This window comes from Microtus oregoni, unplaced genomic scaffold (assembly GCF_018167655.1).
Source record: "Microtus oregoni isolate MIOR12 unplaced genomic scaffold, Mior012 000020F_ref0000438, whole genome shotgun sequence".
Lineage (NCBI taxonomy): Eukaryota > Metazoa > Chordata > Mammalia > Rodentia > Cricetidae > Microtus > Microtus oregoni.
Window position 1 is genome coordinate 15,221,771 of NW_024543079.1, and position 22,259 is coordinate 15,244,029.

The 22,259-nt window shown below is 40.2% G+C and overlaps 1 protein-coding gene across 3 annotated transcripts in view; it reads right to left on the minus strand.

The window, feature by feature from the left end:
• Window positions 1–22,259, minus strand: part of Cbfa2t2 (CBFA2/RUNX1 partner transcriptional co-repressor 2) — a 100,383-nt gene that overhangs the window by 21,079 nt on the left and 57,045 nt on the right. For all 3 annotated transcript variants that reach the window (XM_041670243.1, XM_041670242.1, XM_041670245.1), the window contains 5 exons: window positions 18,166–18,309; window positions 14,515–14,756; window positions 10,047–10,136; window positions 3,608–3,789; window positions 2,246–2,499 (listed from right to left, as the gene is read on the minus strand). In XM_041670243.1, the coding sequence (XP_041526177.1) occupies window positions 2,246–2,499; window positions 3,608–3,789; window positions 10,047–10,136; window positions 14,515–14,756; window positions 18,166–18,309 (912 nt within the window). The remainder of the gene's footprint in view (window positions 1–2,245; window positions 2,500–3,607; window positions 3,790–10,046; window positions 10,137–14,514; window positions 14,757–18,165; window positions 18,310–22,259) is intronic.

Genomic DNA, 22,259 nt, shown 5'->3' on the forward strand with positions numbered 1-22,259 from the left:
TTTATATATTGCATAGAACATATATCCTAAAATTACAGCTCTACGGTAGGCTATAGTGTCCATAGAGTTCATTCTAGGAGAGAAAAGGGGAGTGGACCAGTATTAACAGGGCAGACAAGGAAAGGTCAAAGGAAAACAAAGGAATTTTTTTTTTGGTGAACCCGGTGGATTCGTCATGGTAGGGGAGCAACAATTTCAAATTACACTTCCAGATGTAAATATACAGTTTTTTCTAAATTAGTAAAAATCTAACAAAATACAGTTATATCTAGAGTCTTAGGGTTTTTATAGCTGTGAAGAAATACCATGACCACAGCAACTCTTATAAAGAAATTATTTGATTAGGGTGGCTCACTTACAATTTCAAAAGTTCAGTCCATTATCATCATAGTAAGAAGCATGGCTGCATGCATGGAAGTCAACTGACAGTCATGTTAAGGAAATCTTGAGCAAAAGAGATCTCAATGTCCACCCCCACCATGACATACTTCCTACAACAAGGTCACACTTCCTAATAGTGCCACTCCCTTTGGGGGTCATTTTCTTTCAGACCCCACACCTAGCTTTTACCACTCTTCTCTCCCAAATGGGCACTGCGTATGAAGAGAAACAAAAAGTCAATAGCAAGCCTAGTTCTTAAAACAAATCTGATATTAATATTGTTTGTGTCTGTGTATGCTCACAATGAAGATGACGGCGCATGGAGAACAGAGAACAACTTTCTGGAGTTAATTCTCTCCAGGAATCAGACTCAGGGCCAGGCTTACATGGCAAGTGCTTTATTCACTGAGCCTGCTTGCTGACCCCCATTGTCTAGTTTTTTAACAGTTAAACAAAGAGGCATGGGAGAGTAAGAATTGGATACCAACAAAGACAACTTCAACATCAGGCAGTTTAAGAGCTGAATCTTGTCAAAGTCACTAGCTATGTTACACTGGCCACAGTTGCTTTGATCTTCTCTGTATGAAGAAATCAATGACTGCCTAGATCTTCTGGAATCAAATGTTACAGTAGCTTAGACTCCATAAATGCACGGAGCCAATGCTCTCATGGCCTTCACCATTCAGTAATAACTGCGTGAAGCATGAGGCCCTTGTGAGAAGATGCCAGTCAGCCTAGGTTAGAGTGGGAATGAGTCAATGTGGTCTCCACAAGGTATCCCTAACAAATGGAATGCAAGAGAAACTCTACAAGATGGCAGCCTTTTTTCCCCCTGCCCAATAGATGCTGAGGAATTAAACTCCAAAGATTCATCTATAAAAGAGAACGTGACAAAAAACTCTTTTCAAAACTGATTTCAAATTAGGACTCGGCTTTTTTTTTTAATTTGTTTTAAGATTTTTTTACAATATTTATTTATTTATTATGCATACATTGTTCTGTCTGTGTGTATGTCTGCAGGCCAGAAGAGGGCACCAGACCTTATTACAGATGGTTGTGAGCCACCATGTGGTTGCTGGGAATTGAACTCAGGACCTTTGGAAGAGCAGGCAATGCTCTTAACCACTGAGCCATCTCTCCAGCCCCCTGTTTTAAGATTTTATTTATTTATTGTAAGTACAGTTTTCTACCTGCATGTATACCTACAGGCCATAAAGAGGGCACCAGATCTCAGTACAGATGGTTGTGAGCCATCATGTGGTTGCTGGGAATTGAACTCAGGACCTTTGGAAGAGCAGTCAATGCTCTTAAACTCTGAGCCATCTCTCCAGCCCAGGACTTGACTTTTTAAATGGGAATGTTCATTCCTAAATTTAATAGTTACATAGACCTGTGCTTCAGGCATTTCAAACCTTTAAAAAAAGAGAGAGAGAGAGAGAGATGGCAATCTTCATTCATTTCAGAAGCTGTTGCTCTCAGGCTCCATCAGATTCCACATGCAGAGTCAAAGCAGCTCTGACTGGCCTGAGATTCATGTAAATCAAGCTAGCCTCAAACTTGGGGTGACTCTAACACTACAGACAGATGTCACCATGCCCAGCCCTCTATTTTTTTGTCTATAGCACAGGTTAGCCTCAAACTCCTTATGTAGATGAGAATGGCCCTGAGCTGATCATCCATCCTACCTCTCAGTCTCCATAGTATTGCAATTACAGACATGTGCCACTATGTCCAGCTGCACGACATCATCTTATCAACAGAAAAAAGGGCAATGATGATATTATTTGGCTTTATCACTGAATAGGAAAACAATCCATGGATTTCCTCCAGATTAAAGCATTGCTATGCTGCTGAGGTCACTTACTAAGATTGTGGTGCCTCTCACGAACTTCTCGGTGTTCTAGCATCTTGTTGGGTTCCCGATACAGGTGAGAAGTTGCAATGTCTTCTAAAGTATAGTGCTGAAGAGGTGGTGGAGTAGGATGGAACTGGCCCCCGGGATTCATGAGGGGCACAGTGAGGGCAGGGCTGTGCCGGGGAGCAGGGCTGATAGTACACACTCTCTTGGCAGGTGGTTCAGGAGGAACTGTATCTCTTTCAAAACTATTCTCTTCCCTCCTGTAGAGGAATCAGAAGTGCTTATAGGAGCCTGTCAAGAAGAGCTCATGGTAACATCACTACCAAGTCTCAGGACAGATGCTTCTTCCCAGCAACACACCTGTTATAAAATCCAACCTTTAGATACTATGCACTTTCCAAAGCAGGAAGACTGTAAGGAATAGTTATTTATTTTTGGTGCTGTATACTGCTAAGCACATGCTTAATACTGCTACACTCCCAACCTACCAGCCCTTATCTCAGTATGTTACCCAGGCTGGTCTTAGCCAAACTCCAGAGACCTGACTTTATTGTCTCTGCAGTAGCTGTGACTTCTGCTGTGTGTTCCCATACCCAGTTCAGGAACCATTTAACAAGAGGCATGAACTGAACTGTCTTCAGGGGCCAGACACAATGTGTAAATGATTGTTTATTCCAGTGTGAAGAAGAGAGGCTCAATAAGCAGAACTATAATTATGACACAGGACAGAAGAAACTAAACAGGACTAGGTTTGATGAAGTTTATAAATGCTGAAAGTCAAATCTGACATTCTAGAGGTGAGTTGCTGGGAAGAAAATGTCTTAGTAACTTCGTAGGGGTTTCCACTACTCAAATTCAACTGTAGTAAGCTTTCTATTGTTCATAATACTGCTTCCACCAACAACCCATGCACTATTGTGGCACTATTACTATATTGTCCATAATTACGACCTGAGGCCAGTCATTGGCTTAAGGAACTGAACAATCCTAAGAGCTGAGGCTTCATTTAACCTGTGGAGTTGGCTATATCTTGAGATAGAGAACAACAGTAAAGGACAAGCTAACACCTGCTGTAGTACTGGTTGCTTACCAGATATGAGGGCCCCACATATTTAGTAAAAAAAAAAAAAAAAGAAAAAGAAAAAGAAAAGAAAAAACATTATTTTTGCTGGTGGCTGAATGAAAAAGAGTGAGGGACTGAGGTTCCATTTCTGGAACAGTTAATCATCTGGAGAGTTGTTGGGTCAAAGGAATACTAATCTTGGAAATTCTACGACATTATCTGTCTACAAACCAGCATCCAAACCCTCTTTCTTTTAAAGCAAAGAATAACTCTAGAAAAACAGAACAGATCTCTTCTCTGCTCACCTTTCCGGACTGGGCCTCTTTCCATTTCCATGAACCTCCATAAGCAGTTCAGAAGAGTCAGCAGGAGATGCGATACTGGTGTTGAGCAGAAGGTGCTCGTGCTGGGCCAAGTACTGGGATGGGGTCTGCTTGGCAGCCCGGGCACAGTGCAGCAGTTCTCGCTGCAGCAGGGGCAGGTTGGCCTTGAAAAGAAAGAGGCAGTTTTCCCATCTGCTGAGCTCTACCTACCAAGATTAGCATCTCAATGAGCTTTCCCAGACCAAAAACCCCCTTGGATTTCTCCCTCTAACACTCGCTAGTAAAGTGACATCAAAATAGTACAGGGGCATTTTTATTTGAGTCACTGGTTGGTCTGTTTCTTCACTGAGGAAGATGCCAATCTTCTTAAAACGACTGTATCGTAGTTAACTTCTATGGCCTGATACAGAGTACAATAAAGGTTTGTCGAACACAGAATTTAAAAACATTCTCTCAATTGTGTGTTTGTTTATGTGAATGCAGATGCCCTGGAGCTGGAGTTACAAGGGGTCGTGGGCCACTGCACTATAGGTTCTGTACATTAAACTGAGATCCTCCACAAGAGAAACAAGGATTCTAAGCACTAGGCTGTCCCTCTAGCCCTAAAACAGACATTTTCAGCAAGGACTGTTCAGTCTGGGAAATAGGACTAGGGCCAAATGCAGACATGGCAAACACTTTATTACTAAACCACATCTCCAGCACCTAAAATACATATTTTCTTGAAGACGAGCCAGTTAGAGAATTACCTACTGCTTAAAAAGAAGAATTACAAGCCCAGGTTTGTCTCTTCTGAATCACAACCCTTCTTTGATGGTGGCACTCAACTTTCTCTTAGGGCTCTCCAGAGAGATTTTGGAATCCTGAAAAGCAGGATTACTGTGGAAATACAGTTTGAAGAGGAGTGCTGGGAATAAGATAATTTGGAAAAGGAAAATTATGTTCTGCTATTTTTCCTTCTCATACTAAGAAAACTATTGGTAGATAAAAAACAAAATAGGGTGAGGAGATGGTTCTTCACTTAAGAGCACTGACTCTTCTTTCAGAGGACCCAGGTTCAATCCCCAGCACCCACATGGCAGTTCACAACTATCTGTAACTCCAATGTAACTCCAAGATCTGACAATGTAACACAGAAATACATGCAGGCAAAATGCCAATGCACATAAAAATAAATAAATTATAAAAAACAAACAAAACCACAAAAATTCCCTATACTTTTACACTTCAGAATCCTAAATCTCTCTCTCTCTCTATGTATATATATATATATATAAAACATGTGTAAATTATATACATATATATGTATATATATACACATACACACACACATATATAAAAGATTCCCCCCAAATTTAAACATAATTCACGGAGAGCCTATAATGAATGCCTTTACTTCAAGGGACAAATGAGCAAATGACAAGTTTTAATACATGCAAGTAGTCACCCCTCACTGAGGGTTAATTTAGCAGGCACCATAATTAGTGGCGGTTTAAAGCAGAAATAAATTGACAAAAACGAAAATGCTAGCCAAAAAGCTGCCGTAACAAGCTACCTCATGCTGTTTTCCAAATAACACAGTTAAGAATAGAGAATCTGACAATATGAAACACTTCTTAAGTCTGGTCTAGAATTTCAATCTTACAATTGTAAAAACTTAATTAAAAAAGAAAGCATGTCAGATCTTTACATTTGTGACATGTGTCCTTTGGTAAATACAGAAAAACATATATAATTATGTACAATTACCACAAATTTCATAAACTGTTTCTTGATTCTAAAGTCTCAGTAAATAACTGTCTAAAGATTCAGATATAAAGAAAAGACAAGCCTGGCAGTGGTGGTGCATGTCTTTAATCCCAGCTCTAGGAAGGCCGAGGCTGGTGGATCTATGTGAGATCGAGGCCAGCCTGGTCTATAGAGTGAGTTTCAGGACAACTAGGGCTATGCAGAGAAACTGTGTCTCAAAGAGACAGACAAACAGACAGGGTCCATGCAGCTTAGCTGCTCCATGGCTGGAATGCTTTCAGCTACCGAGATTTCCATGCTGTCAAGAACTGTCAAATTCAGGCATGCACAGTCCAGACCAGAACCTCTTCCTGGCCGACCTGCTCTGGCTACAGTCCAAAATGGTTCTAAGAACAGGTAATAGGCCTGGCAAGATATCCTACACCTTTAGTTTGAGCACTCAGGAGGCTGAAACTGGAGGACCACAAATTCCAGGCCAGTCTGTGCTATATAAAGAAGCTGAGTCTCAATGAACAAAAACAAACTAATATCAGTATTTTGGAAAGGGATATATTATTTTGATGCTTTAACATTTTCTTGGGGTTGGATGGTTCAGTGGGTGAAGGCACTTGCTGCCAAGACTAATAATCTGAGTTTATACTAGGGATCCATATGGTAGAAGCCAAGAACCAACTCCTGCAAATTATCCTTTGATCTCCATATATGTGCTGTGATAGCCCACCAATTCAAATTAAAAAAGAACATTTTCTTAGGAAATGAAAGTAAGTTAAAGGGGAGCAAAAGGGGCATTACTTGTTTGGCCAAAGTAATAGCAGACTTTGTTACCTTTGTTAGCTAAGACACAGAATTAATTCTAAGTATTTATCTCATACATGAAAATATAAAATCCAAAATATCTTAACTGAACATAATAAATTTGTAGTACAAATTTACTAATAAAAGTAACAGCATGTTTTTTTCAGGGAGAAGGGGTATTATTTAGTTTATCTGGATTTCAAGTGGTATTCCTCACACTAAATCAACGGCAAATGTTCATCTGTGTAAAGCATTCTTAGTGTTAGAAAATCACATGGTGGGCTAGATTTGTTCAAACTAGTTGACAACAAAACTCTAATCTTTCCTTTTCATTTTCGCTGTGTAAAAAAGAATAGCTGATGTAAGTAAAAATAACTGTTGTATTTGACATGAATTGTTTCTGGGAGAGTCACCTTAGAATGAGTTTTGTGTTTACATTTTCAGTAACTGATCTGTGGGGCTGGAGAGATGGCTCAGCAACTAGGGTATCTGCTGTTCTTACAGAAGATTGAGATTAGATTGCCAAAAATGTCTGAAACTCCAGCTCCACAAGATATAACACTTCTTCTGGTATATGTACAGAAAAGTACAACACACACACACACCCTTAAAATTATTTTAAAGAGTAATAATTGCGACCTATGAATGTTATCTATTGTGTTACCTATTAGGGAAAATAATCTTTATTGTTTTCAAGACAGGATTTCTTTGTGTAGACCTAGATGTCCTGGAACTAACTGCAGACCAGTTTGGCCTTGAACGCACAGAGATCCCCCTGCCTCTGCCTCCTGAGTGCTAAGATTAAAGGTGTGTGCCACTACAGCCTGGATGGGAAAATAATCTTTATTGTTATTAGTTTTTTTTGGGGGGGAGGGGACATCGGTATTTTACCTGCATGTATGTTTGTGTGAAGGTGTCAGATCCCCTAGAACAGGAGTTATAGACAGTTATAAGCTGCCATGTGGGTGCTGGGAATTGAACCTGGCTCTTAACCTCTGAGCCATCTTTCCAGCCCGTTATTAGTTTTAAATTAGCAATGCCACTCAGAGCTTTGTGCATGAGAGCGAAATTCCAAGTCCTGGTAGTACTTCTCTGTTCGTTTTTTTTTGTTTTTTGTTTTTTTGTTTTTCGAGACAGGGTTTTTCTGTGGTTTTGGAGCCTGTCCTGGAACTAGCTCTTGTAGACCAGGCTGGTCTTGAACTCACGGAGATCCGCCTGCCTCTGCCTCCCAAGTGCTGGGATTAAAGGCGTGCGCCACCACCGCCCGGCGTCTGTTCGTTTTTTGAGAAAGGACCTCTGTAGCCCAGGCTGAACTACAACCTGTGATCCTCCTGCCTCAAGCCACCCAAGTACTACGACTGTGTGTCACCATGCCACATAGGAAAACAATTATTTAACTAGAGAAAATAGTAACTTTATACAAAAGTCATGACAACCATGGGAAGAAAAGGCAGCAGTGGATGAAGCAATTGCACCTGTATCCTATGTACTATGCAGCGCTACCACTTACTGCAATTCTTTTAATTTTTTATTTTTTTGGTGGTGATAATTATTTACACAGATATATTGTTTTTGGTTTTTTAGATGATCTTGCTGTGTAGCATTAGTTAGCTAGGAATTTGCTACATGGACAGGCTGGTCTTGAACTAGAGATAGTATTCTTGCCCCTGCCTCTTGGGATGCCAGGATTATAGGCATGCAGCACCATACACTAACCTATCTGCAATCCTTAACTAAAATTTATCAAATGACTTTAAGCTTGAAGGAGAGAAAGTTCCAGAAAAAAGCAAGCTGAGCTTCTTTGCAATCAATGCCCTTTAAACCATGAAGCTCTTGGGGCTGGAAAGATGGCTCACACTTAAAGAGCACTGTTCTTGAAGAGGACTCAAGTTAAATTCCCAGCACCCAGCTGGTTGGAAACTACCAGTAAAGCCGGGTCCAGGGAATCCAACAACTTCCTCTGGCCTTCAAAGGCACCAACAATCACATGTACATATACACATTAAAAATAAAAAGTAATACTCATTAAAAGTTGAGAAATTGTTCCTGATTAATACTGCATGCAATGTGTAACCATGATTAACTACAGACCCAGGATCATGCTATGCATGTTCAACAAAAACCACAGTTCTTCACTAGGGAAGCAGATGCATAATGGTGCACACCTTTAATCCCACCACCAGGGAAGCAGAGGCAGGTGGATCTCTGTGAGTATGAGGCTAGCTAGTCTGGTCTACAGAGTGAGTTCAAGGGTAGCCAAGGCTACACAGAAGAAACCCTGTTCCAAAAAACAAAACAGAACAACAACAAGTCTTTTAGAATGCATCTGCACAGCAGAAGCATTACTAATGGTGCCAAGTCTTCCAAACAAAAGCTCTTGTCTTCTAAGGGCATCAAGCGCAGATATCACTATAGAACCGGTGTTCTGGGCAGATAAGAATCTTGAATTTGTGTGTTTTGGTGCCATGCCACATTTATTCCTTATGCTCCTTATCAGTGACTACTTGTCTGTTCAGCCCTTTTCAGAAACTTCATGTTAGCAGAGTAAAAAAAAAAAAAAAAGCAAGAGCAAAAAGCACATAGACTAGTCTGTGATCCACAGTGGGAGGTCATAAGGGCCTCCCCATGCCGACCACAGTTGTGTGAGAGAGGCCAGTAGGGAAGAGGAAAAGCAGCAGCCCTTAAATAGCACCTGTGGCAGAAACTGATGAGCCATGTAACAAGCTCTTTTCTCCTACAATCTAGCCTAGATTTTCTATTCTCTGCTGTAATTAGGTGCACCATGTGACTGAGTCCTGTACAATGAGGGGGCAGAGACACAGAGTCATAAACAGACACTGGCTTCTTCAAAACCCTTTATGCAAGCATTCTCTCTAGCTCTCTCCCTCTACCTCACCCCTCAGCCATCAGCTATCTGGGTTTGTACTCAATCATTTATTAAGCCACAGATTAAAGATTTTGGACTTTTCCTCAGTCTCTGGTCTTGAATGATAAGGGAAGAGAGGTCCCCACTCCAAACTCCCTTTACTAGACTGATAATATGATGGAGGAATATATCAATTTATTAAACCACACACAAAAAGGCTTAATTTTGCTGTGAAGAACATTAGTGGGATACTAGAAAACATAAATAAAGTCTGTACACTAGACAGCAAATGTTGTCTAAATGTCAACATCTTGATTTAAGGACTCTGGACACAACTCCTGGAGAAAGCACTTATTTGGCAGGCTTGAAGCCCAAATCTGGATCCCTAGTACCAAGAAAAAAAGAAAATTCTTAATTTGGAAATTTAGGAAAACTAGTTTGAAATTATATCCTTTTACAGCTTATCTGTGAGCATAAAATTACTTCCAAAATGAAAACACTTTTAAGAAAGTAAGCATGGTAATTTAGAACTGGGTGCCCAAAAGGTATGTAGGAAATACTAATTCTAAATAACATTAATTAGACTGTATTATCTGGGGTTTGAGGAAACACTGTCTTCCTGACACAACTACCAAGCCTCTCTTTGTAAAGGGCAGGGGGTCTCCTCCTCTCAGCTATGAACACAGACTTTCCATCCTCAGACCACACCCAGAGGATTTAGTGGTATTTCCTCCACTTTCACACACTTACATATTTCAGTCATCTTTGTTTTCTTTATTCCTTTACTTGCTCCTGTATGCTAACTACAGTGTTTGCAAACAGAAATCATTCAGAGAACTGCAATTCTCATCATGTATGAAGCTAATTTACATGCTGTTTGCCTACCAGCCCAAATAAAACAAAGATATGAACTGTAGCAAGCTGTTCTGAGATCACAGGGCAGAGGTCAGCAGATCTTGAGGAAATGCTGAGGACAAATTGAAATGAATGCCTCTCAGAATTAAGAATTACCTTGAGAAATGGAATCACAAATGGGCGAAGAGGAAAGTTTGTAGCCTCTTGGAGCTTGCAATGGAATTCTTCAATTGTCACTGTTGAGTTCTGAAAAGACAAATAATGTTCAACATCCAAAACTGGTACAACAGCAAAAAGAAGGAGATTAAATGTATGGACAGACCAAAGGAATGATCTAAAATTTCCCTATGGGTGAACAAATAATACAGATTGGAGCAGAGAATAAATGACTCATGCCAGAGGAACAGACTCAAGGCCACATGTTTGGACAAAATAGGGCAGACTGGATTTCAGAGGAATGAGCTGTCATACCAGACTGACTGCCTTCAAGTCAACTGTTACAGCACAAAGAGCATAACTATTTACTTTTTGTTTAGTTTAGTTGTTTTCCCCCTCTCTAAAGAATGCACAGTTCAGCAGGAAAGCAGACAACAAAGTTGTTTGTATTTGTAATAGTAAGATGACTCAGTGGGGAAAGATGCTTGCTGCCAAACCAGCCATCTCCTGCAGCTGTCCTCTGACTTCCATGCATTCACAGTGGCACAAAGTGTACACATACTTACATTAGATAAATGTACTGTTTTCATCTATCTGTTAGTTTTGATTTTTGAGACCTCACTATGTAGCCTTGGCTGACTGAAACTCAAGAGATCCTCCTGACTCTGCCTCCAGAGTGGAAGGAGTAAAGGCGTGCACTACTACATCTGGCTTTACATATAGTAATTTGTTTAAAGGTTCAGAAATTGTTATTTTGGGGAGACAGAAAATCCAAAGGGTAGGATGTTAGGAGATTTAGTCTCAAGGAAGTATCTACAATGCACTTAGAAGAAAAAGTGCAGGGACAGAGATAGTCCCCCACACTTTGTTTGATGGGAAGGCACTAAGGCTGGTCTGGAACAGCTAACTGAATGCTGGAATAATAGACATAAAAAAATAGGCATAGCGTTACATTTTTTTTTGTGATTAAAATTAGAATCTAACAAAGTTGCAAAAACCAATTAGAGGGGATGGATACACGGCTAATCAGTTAAGACACTGGTTCAATTCCCAGCACACATGGTGGCTCACAATCAGCTAAAACTCCAGTCTTAAGGGGATCTAGTGCCTTTCTCTAATCTCTGAAAGAACCAGACATGCATGTGGTACACAGACCTACAAGGAAGCAAAGCACTCATTCACATAAAATTATAGCTAACTATAACTTTATAACCTTTTTAAGATAAACAAAAACTTAGAAAGGTTATATTCTTTTTTTTTAATATTTATTTATTATGTGTACAGCATTCCTTCCATATATGCCCACAAGCCAGAAGGGGGCGCCAGGTCTCATCACAGATGGCTGTGAGCCACCATGTGGTTGCTGGGAATTGAACTCAGGACCTCTGGAAGAGCAGTCAGTGCTCTTAACCACTGAGCCATCTCTCCAGCCCTAGAAAGGTTATATTCAACGGGCCATTCATTAAATCTTCACTGCTAACATCTCATTGTAAACCGAAAGATTTTTGTTTAGTGTATATGCGTCCTGACTGTATGTATGTAGAGGCCAGAAGAGGGCATCAGAACTCTGGAACACACCCATACCCACACATACACTAATGAATAAAAATTAAAATAGAATAAAAATATGTAGAAAGAAAAGGGACAAGAAAAGCTAGGCCTTTCTGGATGAGCGGACTATAAGCTGATCTGAGAATGTGGATGGCAAAACTTGTACAATGATATAAAACTTTCCCTTACTGAAAAGGTAGAAGCAACAACCTAGTGTTCCTCATACAGGACAGATAGATAAATAAAATGTTGTATACACAGATAGTAGAAAATGCCTTAACCTTTAGAAATGCATTTTCAGCCTGGTGCAATGCTCTTAATTTCAGCACTTAGGAGGCAGAGGCAAGGGATCTCTGTGAGTTCTAGGTCAGCCTGGTCTACAAATTGAGTTCCAAGACAGCCAGGACTGTTACACTGAGAAACCTTGACTCAGAAAACAAAATACAAAACAACAACACATTCATTACATCACTGTTGAACCTTGAAAAGGTTTGGGGTGTAGCTCTGTTTGGTAGAGTGTTTGCCTGGCATACATGAAGACCTGAATATGATCCCTAGTCCTACATAAGCTGAACATGGTGGTGCATGATTATAATCCCAGCACTGGAAAGGTAGAGGCAGAAAAATATGTAGTTAAAAGTCACCTTCAGCTACACAGTAAAGTTAGCTGGAGTTATGAAACATAACCTAGAAAAAAAATTAGATGAAAATAGCTCTGAAGTTGAATGGTGGTGGTGGTACTGGTGATAGTAATGGCACAACAATGCCAATTTACTGCACCACAACCCTCAAAGTGACACAACGGGCTCTCACAGCCACTAAGCTCCACAGATACAGCACCAGAGCAAGTGAGAGCTGGAAAGGCTGAAGAAAACCAACTAAACACGAGCAAAGGAGACCCTGAGGATACAACACACTCTTCTAGCTCTTCGAGCATTACACACTTGTGGTGCACATCCACACATGCAGGTGGAACACCCACATACATAACATAGAAATAAATATATCTTGGAGCTGAAAAGATGGCTCAATAGTATGAGTATTGGCTGCTCTTCCTGAACACAATTCCCAGCACTCACATAGCAGCTTACAATGATCTGTAACTTCAGTCCCAGGGGACACAACACACATGCTTTCTGACATCCTCTGACACCGAACACACATGGTGTGCATAGATATATACAAGCAGAACACTCATATACATACAACAAAAATAAACTTAAAAAAAGGTTCACTTAGTCTCACTTTAATGTTAACTATTTCATCATAGTTTAAATTTTGACTAATAAGTAGGTTTCCTCTGAATAAATAAATGTATAGAAAAAAACTTCATACTTTCTCCAAGTGATAGAAATGGATCACTGTTACACTGGATTCCATAAGATGAGCTAGGCATAGATGATTAATAAGACCCAGCCACATTCAGAGTTTTTACAGGATTCTTTGGGCAGAAGCACTGCATACATTTTCTTTGCTTTGGGGAGAGTATATTCTGTGTGATGATGAGATGGGGAGAATATTAAGGAAGGCAGCACATGGATTCCTCCAGAATCTGCCCATGTCGATCTCCTTTACAATCTGCCTATCTATTTTTATTATGCCTCTGGAATGAATGTTAGCTGTGAGCACCACCATATGTCAAGTCTGGAAAAAGGAATCAATCTACAAATAGGGCGACAATAGGGACCCTTGACACACTGCCCCAATGCATAAATAATTCAAATGTTTATCAAAAGCCAAAATATATAAAGTGTGGTATAATAAAGCAGTACAACAAAATAACGGTAGCTCATGCCTGAAATCTTTGCACTAAGGAGGTAGAGGAAGGAGATCAAGAGTTCAAGGTCCTGGAATACACAGAGTTCAAGACCAGCGATCTTATACCAGACCCTGTTTGGTTTTCGATGGAGAGAGGGTCTCATACACTGCCTTGCTGGACTGAAACTACGTAACTCAGAATGATTTTGAACTTCTGATCTTTCAGTGTAAATATCCAGAGTAGTGGGACTGTCCCCAGGGCTGTGGATACTGGGCAAGTACTCTGCCAACTGTGTTCCATGTCCTGCACTCCATTATACTGGAGAACCCCAGGGGTTTTGCTAAATTATATTTTGAGAGGAAATCCACTTTAAGGACTAGCACTAGTGGAAAAGAAAACAGATTTTTTTTTTTTTTTTTTTTTTTTTTGGTTTTTTGAGACAGGGTTTCTCTGTGGTTTTGGAGCCTGTCCTGGAACTAGCTCTGTAGACCAGGCTGGTCTCGAACTCACAGAGATCCGCCTGCCTCTGCCTCCCAAGTGCTGGAATTAAAGGCGTGCGCCACCACCGCCCGGCTCAGAATGTTTTTATCAGGAGTGAATCTTAAGAGTATTTCATTTGGAAACACAAGAACTGGCAGCACTTCCCTTATAAATTGAGATTATTCAGTCTCATCAGATGGCAATACAGAAAGTTAACCCTTTAGAGCAGGCTCACTATGATCAGTACAGGAAAACGAAAGAAACCATGCACATGGAGCTCAACAACAGTGACTGCATAGAAACTACTTATTTAGAACATTGAACTTCTAATTTGACAAAATACTGTTTTGAAAACTAAAATTGGTTCGCAAATAATGCCCCAGGCTCCTGAATATGCTGACACACAGAGAAGCTTCTATTAACTTGGTGTGACTGCAGCAGGCCTGCTGAAAGCTGCTTAGGTCAAATCCAAAGCCACTGACTGGAATTAAAACTGTACCTTAGCTAATAAGACACATTATAGATTCTTTGGCAAATAAATACTTCTATGAAATCTGTAATTCAACAATTTTTAAAAATTTTGTAAAACTAATGTAGTTCATAATACCTACATGGTTTGGGAATAAGCAGGAATATCATAACTTCTTAAGCAGTGGGTGAAGGTAAAGCCACACTTACCACCAATGCTAGAACAAGAGTCCGAACCTTCTCGCCAATCTCAGGTGAGATGTCATTGCCAAACTGTTGCAGAGTCGTAAGAAAACGTTTCAACTTGCTAAGCTGCCGAGCACCACAAGTAGCTGGCAACTGTTGATTTGTTAGGGTAGATGATGTGGAAGAGGCAGGGCCATTGCTAAATCTCTGTGGTGGTGATGGAGCACCATTCAGGGTAGGAGGGGAATGGTTGATGCCATTGCTTACTAGAAGAAAGCCAGAATAAGATCAGTTGAGTACAGAACATAAGAGCCCTTGCTGACTTCTTCACCTTCATGATCTCTTTTAATACTCATTTGAATTCTGTAAGGCATTATAGTATAAAAAACTCATTTTTACCCTCAATGAGATTGTTGTGTACCAAGACAGACTGTCAGGAAATTCTTAAAGAACAAATAAAAACATTTACAAAGCAAACAAGCAGATACAACACACACACAATTACTGTAGAGTACTATGAATAAGAAAAAGCAATCTACAGGGGCTGGAGAGATGGCTCAGCAGTTAGGAGCATTGGCTGCTCTTCCAGAAGTCCTGAGTTCAATTCCCAGGAACCATATGGTGGCTCACAACCATCCATACTAAGATCTGGTGTCCTCTTCTGGCATGCAGGCAGACATACAAGTAGAATATTAGATACATAATGAATAAATAAAATCTTTCCTTTTTAAAAAAAAAAAAGCAAGCTACAGTAATGCCCCCATGTAAACCCAGCACTTGGGTGAGGGAAGATATTGGGCTCAAGGACAGTTGGCTATTCTGAACCCCTTTTGGGAAAAAAAAAATTATAGGCACAGAAAGAGCTATAGTTAAATTATAGACACAACAGTGCTTAAGGTGGGCTAGAGACTGACTGGAAATTCCTATGTTTACTTTTTTCCCCTAAGATCTCATTTTTATGTGTATGAATGTCTTGCCTGCATGTTTATCTGTGTATCACATGTGTGTCTGGTGCACATGAAGGTCAGAAGAGGACGTTGGATCTCTTGGTACTGAATTAACAGACAGTTGTCAGTTGCCATGCCAAACCCCAGTCCTCTGCAAGACCAAAAAGAGCACTTAATCCCTGAGTCATCTCCCTCAGAACCTCCTTTTCTTTCTTTTTCTTAGACAGAGTCTTGCACAGTAGCCTTCAACTTGCTACAATTCTCCTGCACTGGCCTCCAGATTGCCATTATTGTAGGTGTGACCCACCACATCCAGCTTTCTGTTCACTTCACAAATGTTCCAAGAATCTCAAAGAAACCAAGCAACCAGTCACAAGTTAGCACATGAGAAATACCATTAGAGAAAAAGAATTATACTAATGTCAAAGACATTTTTCAGGTTCTATCTTTATGACCTAATTCTCATAAAAATATATAACTCTTTGACCATTCAAAATACTAATGTCCTTTAGTTTTCCCCTTGTCTTGACACAGATTGGTAAACAATGCAAAATTCTTGGTCATTCAGAGAAAATACCTTCTAAAATTAGAATGTTCCTAGCTACTCTACAGATTGAGTCAGAAGAGTCACTTGGGCCCAAGAGGTTAAAACCAGCATATCAAGACCCCCACATACCCAAAAAAGAAGAAAAAGGACGGGGAGGGGGGGGGCACTATTTAAACTCTACGAAGGATCTCCAATTCTTTACTTTTGATCAAATTTTGATAAACACAATCAGTATTCCTGTTTTCTGAGGGGAGGGAAAGATAAATTGTTATTAAAAAAAAAAAAACGCAAATATGGTGGGTGTAGCGGGCTCAAACCAGTGATGCCACCAGTACTTAGGAGACAGACTTACGAGAATTCCAGTTTGGAAGCCAGCCTGAGCTATAGAGTGAGACCCTATCTTAGAAAAACATCAAAACAAAAGCAGGGCATGGGGGCACATTTCTATGATCCCACCAATACTTGGAAGGTAGAGGCAGAAACATCAAGAGTTCAAGATCACGCTGGGCTGTAAAGAGTTCAATACCAGTCTGAACTACATGAGACTACACATCAAAACAAATATAAAGCAAGCAACAATTAAAGACTTCAGCTGTGTTTTAAAAGACTAACCCTTTAACCTCTGAGTTAATAAAACTACCATAAACTCGGTCATACATCCCTCCTCAAACAGTCACTTCTCCATCTCTGCCCCTTCTTCCTGGACAGACCAGCATTCAAATATGAACCAGAAAACACTTTTCTATCTTATACAGCTCAGCTATTATTTGTAAGAAGAGTTTTCTTTGGTATAGGATGGTGCTGCTTTATTTCAAGGTAAACCCTAACCGAGTTAATCAAGCTGTGCTGGATGTAGCAGTGTACTCCTTGAATCCCAACACTCAGAGGCAAAGTAGGGTGGATCTCTAAATTTGAGGTCAGCCTGGTCCACACAGTGAGTTCCAGAAATCCGCACACACACGACCACTATTTTACTTCTTTTCTGTGTATATTTGCGATCACGTAGTAGACTGGTCTTCCTCGTTTCGTTTTTGCTTTCTGAGACAGGCCTAGAACTAGAGTTCTTTCTGCCTCAGCCTTCCATTTCCCTTCTCCCTCAAGCACTACTAACATATGTTACCACAAAAGGTGAGACTGCTTGATGCGTTCACTTACCACATAACATATGCATAGATATTACTAGGTTTCTGCAAACTATCAATACATTTATATTGTGTGCAGGTACACACAAGTGTGTATACCTGTCATAGTGAATGTGGAGGTCAGAAGACAATTTGCAGGAGTTGGTTCTCTTCCTCCTACAACATGGGTCCTGGGGACCAAACTCAAGTCGTCAGTCTTGGTAACGGGCACCTTCACCTGCTGAGCTATCTGCTGTATATTCTTTTGCTTTATTCATCTTCCCCTAACAAATGGTAGGTTTTCAAGAAAACTAACGGGCTGAGTAAAAAGGGGAGGATAATTCTATTTTCCATTCAAGGAGATTACAAAAACTCCTAGAAAGGAGAGCTCCACACTTACCCTCACCAGTCTAGAAAATAAGCTGCTATCACCTTTCATTTCTGTTTCCACAGAAAGATCCATCCTGATCAGGGCTGCCCTCTTTGAAGCACCCCACAAAAACCAGAATATTACTACACTTGTACCACCCTGACAATATAGATATGCTTTACACAGTATAGATATGCTTTTCACAGTGTTTAAATGAAATTGTATGATCACATTCTCACTTTTTTCAAGTTATAATATACCCAGCTACATAGTGAGACTCTGTCACAAATAAATAAAAATCATGCCGATCTTTATTATTTTTGGAGGTCACATTAAACAGCCCCCTCCCTTACTTTTTTGGAGATAGGGTGTTACTAAGTAGCTCAATGGGCCTGGAATTCACTCTATAGACCAGACTGGCCTCAAACTCACTGAGAGCCACTTGTTTCTGTCTCCCACGGGCCAGGATCAAAGGCACATGCAACACCATAGGGGTGGCCTAGAGCGCTTGATCCTCTGAGTGTGGCGATTACAGACTGAGATAATTAATAAGAATGCATTACTATATCACGCCCTTATTTATATTTTAGTCATGTTGAATGATGTATATTGAAGGTTTAATGCAAATCAGTTACTCAGATATAAATTATGACTCTGAATCATGAGTTCAACTTAATTAAAAGGTCTCACATGCTGTAGGAGTAAAGGACACTGGCCTCGGTCCTCCAGGATTTATTGGTGGGAGGGGTGGCATGATGGGAGGTGAGGATCTTGACTGTATCTTCACTTCCACAGGCGATCCAGGCATTGCTGGCACCCTTTTCTCACAACCAACTGCAAAGAATAGAAAAAAAGAAGGTCAAAGCTCTCTATAAATAATAAATAGCAACAACAACTGGAAATGAGCCTATTTCCCTAGAGGACTCAGAAGTTAAGATGATACTTATAACAAAGGGTAAAACATAGACTCCCTGGAGAGATGTTCATATCCTAACATCTAGCTCTGTAAATGCTGCTTTATTTGGGGAAAGAACCTTTAAAAAATCTAACTACATATTTACTTATTTGTTTGTTGGTTGGTGTGAGTGTGTGTGACACAAGTTCATGAGCATGCGTACACGTGCCATGATATGTATGGCGGTCAGAACTTGCCAGAGTCAGTTCTCTCCTTTCTACAATATGTCCAGGAGATCAAATTCAGGTTGTCAGGCTCAGTATTTTACACATATGTACTAGCTGAGCCACCTTGAAAATGACCTTTAAAAATGGGGGAGAGGGACACTGGAGAGATGGCTCAGCAGTTAAGGGCACTCTACCAGTGGGTTGGCTGCTCTTCAATATGGTCTAGGTTCAATTCCCAGCACCCACATGGCAGCTAACAACTCTCTGTAACTCCAGTTCCAGAGGCCCCAACACACCCCCACAGATATAAATGCTAGCAAAATACCAGTGCACATGAAGAAAAAAAAAAGTAAGGGCATTGGAGAGATGGCTCAGAGGTTACAGAAGAGAGAAAAAGGAAGGGAATTGGAGAGACAGCTCAGAGGTTACAGAGGACAGAGGTTCAGTTCCTAACTCACAGCCATCTCTAATATCAGTTTCAGACAATCTCAGAGCTTTTTCTGAACTCTCACACATGGAGGCAAAACACATAAGAAAAATCCAAAGTATTATAAAACCTGGCACGATGGCATACTGCCTGTGAATGCAGCTCTGGGGAGGTAGAAACAGGAGGATCAGAAGCTCAAAGCCAGACTCTAGCTATAAAATATTCTGGGTTAAATGAGGCAAAACCATGACTCAAAAACATTTAAAATGAACTATTTTTCACAAAAAAAGAACCTATTAATACCTGGATAACAGGCTCACCTTATCGAACTATATGCCCCTCAGTAATTAACTGTTGCTTTGTTTTGTTTTACTTAAATACTGTAGTAGCAACTGACTTCGATTTCAACTGCAAAGACCACAGAAAAGGTTTAAATGAGAAAGTAAAAAGGAAAGTTTTCTTGTAGAATCACAATTATAAAGATGACATATTCTGGCATGCTCATGCAAACCACAAGGAACATCTTAGCATATTCACTACACTTTCTGATGGGAAAGATGTCCCCAAATACTATTCTATGTTCCAATTTTCAGTGGCTTTATTTTGGAAAGGGATATATCAATAAAAAGTATCAAGGAAGTCAAGCACCCATGTTACAAACCCCTAACAGAACCTACAGCATTTTGAGAAGTAAAACTGCCCACTGTCCCTGGTCAGGATGCTGTCTTTGTGAAACTGATGGTTGTCCTATCTGATTAGTGGACTAATGAACTGTTGCGCTTGCCTTTTTCTTCCTGCCAGTGTTTTCTCAATGCCCTTCAGAGAACAGTTGACATGTTTCCAGCTCTTCCATCTGGGGCCCAGCTTTCTGGAGGGTATAGGGGAGAAGAGAAGGAAGGGACTGACAGTTGTCTCACACTGTTATGTTATGTACAGTGTGCATCAACCCGGAGGGCATCTTTTGCAGACCACCTGTCTTTACAGCAAGGGTGCCAAAGGCTGGAGGAGGTCTTAGCAGCCAAACAGATAACGTTGTAACATTCAGCACTTGTCCAGGGCTACAAAGATAGGTGAGCCCAACTCAGGAACAGTGAGCTGCATGCTCCACCTTCTGAAAACTCAGCTTAAAGAACAGTTACTCACTTCTTGTTTACCCTACTGTCCACAGACCAGCACCCTTACTGTCATTCCTAGTTTCAAATAGTAATGAAGATAAGGAAAGTGAAAGGGCTGGTTTGATGTCATCTTCTGTTACTCATGACCTACATGAAATTTAGCAAATAATTTCACCTTTCTAGGGCTTGTTTTTCAACACAAGTAAATGAAAGACAATAAAAAGCACGTAAAAGGAAAGCTATGAAAATCAAAGACAGGGCTAGAGAGACGGCTCAGAGGTTAAGCACACTTTAGCTGCTCTTTCAGGACCTGGGTTTGAATTGCCAGCCCAGGGATCCAATGCACTCTTCTGGTCTCCACAGGTATCAAGCAAACACGTGGTGCACAAATGTACATACAAGCAAAACCTAGACATATACAATAAAAACGAGTAGAGGCTGGAAAGCTGGCTGTGCAGTTAAAAGCACAGTACTTGGTATTGGCGTAAGAACAGACAGGAGGACCAACGGAACCAAATACAAGACTCGGATAGCAATCCACACATCTTCGAATACCTGATCTTTGATAAAAAAAAAAAAGTAAAAAATATAAAATGGAAAAAAGAATATTTAACAAGTGGTGCTGGCATAATTGGATAGCAACATGTAAAAAAATGTAGATAGACCCATATCTATCATCATGAACAAACCTCAAATCCAAATGGATCCAAGAACTCAACATAGAGAAAGTGGGAAGTACACTTGAACGCATTGGCACAGGGAACCACTTCCTAAATATAACCCCAGCAGCAAAGACACTGAGAGAAACAATTAATAAATGGGACCTCCTGAAACTGAAAAGCTTCTGTAAAGAAAAGGACACAGACAACAAGACAAAACGACAGCCTACAGAATGGGAAAAGATCTTCACCAAGCCCACATCAGACAGAGGTCTGATCTCCAAAATATACAAAGAACTCAATAAATTGATCATCAAAAGATCAAATAATCCAATAAAAAAATGGATTACAGACCTAAACAGAGAACTCTCAACAGAGGAATCTAAAATGGCTGAAAGACACTTAAGGAAATGGCCGACATCCTTAGTCATCAGAGAAATGCAAATCAAAACAACTCTGAGATTCTATCTTACACCTGTAAGAATGGCCAAGATCAAAAACACTGATGATAATTTATGCTGGAGAAGTTGTGGGGAAAAGGGAACACTTCTGCTGGTGGGAATATAAACTGGTACAACCCCTTTGAATGTCAGTGTGGCAATTTCTCAGAAAATTAGGAAACAACCTTCCTCAAGACCCAGTAATACTACTTTTGGGTATATATCCAAAGGATGCTCAATCATGCCACAAGGACATGTGCTCAACTATGTTCATAACAGCTTTGTTTGTCATAGCCAGAACGTGGAAACAATCTAAATGCCCCTCGACTGAAGAATGGATGAGGAAAATGTGGTACATTTACACAATGGTACATTTCTACACAGCAGAAAAAAATAACGACAGCTTAAATTTTGCAGGAAAATCGATGGAGCTAGAAAGCATTAGTTTTGAGTGAGGTAACCCAGACACAGAAAGACAATTATTACATGTACTCACTCATAGGTGGTTTTTAAACATAAAGCAAAGAAAGTCAGCCTACAAACCACAATCCCAGAGAACTTAGACAACAATGCGGACATTAAGAGAGACTTACATAGATCTAATCTACATGGGAAATAGAAATTAGAAAAAGACAAGATCTCCTGAGTAAATTGGGACCATGGGACCTTGGGAAAGGATTGAAGGGGGGAGGGGAGAGACAGGGATGGGAGCAGAGAAAATGTAGAGCTCAATAAATATCATTAAAATAAAAAAAAAAGCACAATACTTGTTGCTTTTTCAGGGGACCAGGGTTTGGTTCCAGCACCTACACGATGGTTCACAACCATCCAAAACTGCACTTCCTGGGGATCTGACATCCTCTTCTGAACTCTGTGGACACAAGGCATGCAATGCATACACATACATGCAAGCAAAAATAATACACACAAAATAATAAATTACTCTAAAAAAACAAATGGGGAGACTCTGTCTAAAGAAGGAAGGAAGGAATCTAAAACAAAGGAAAAGAAAACATCACTG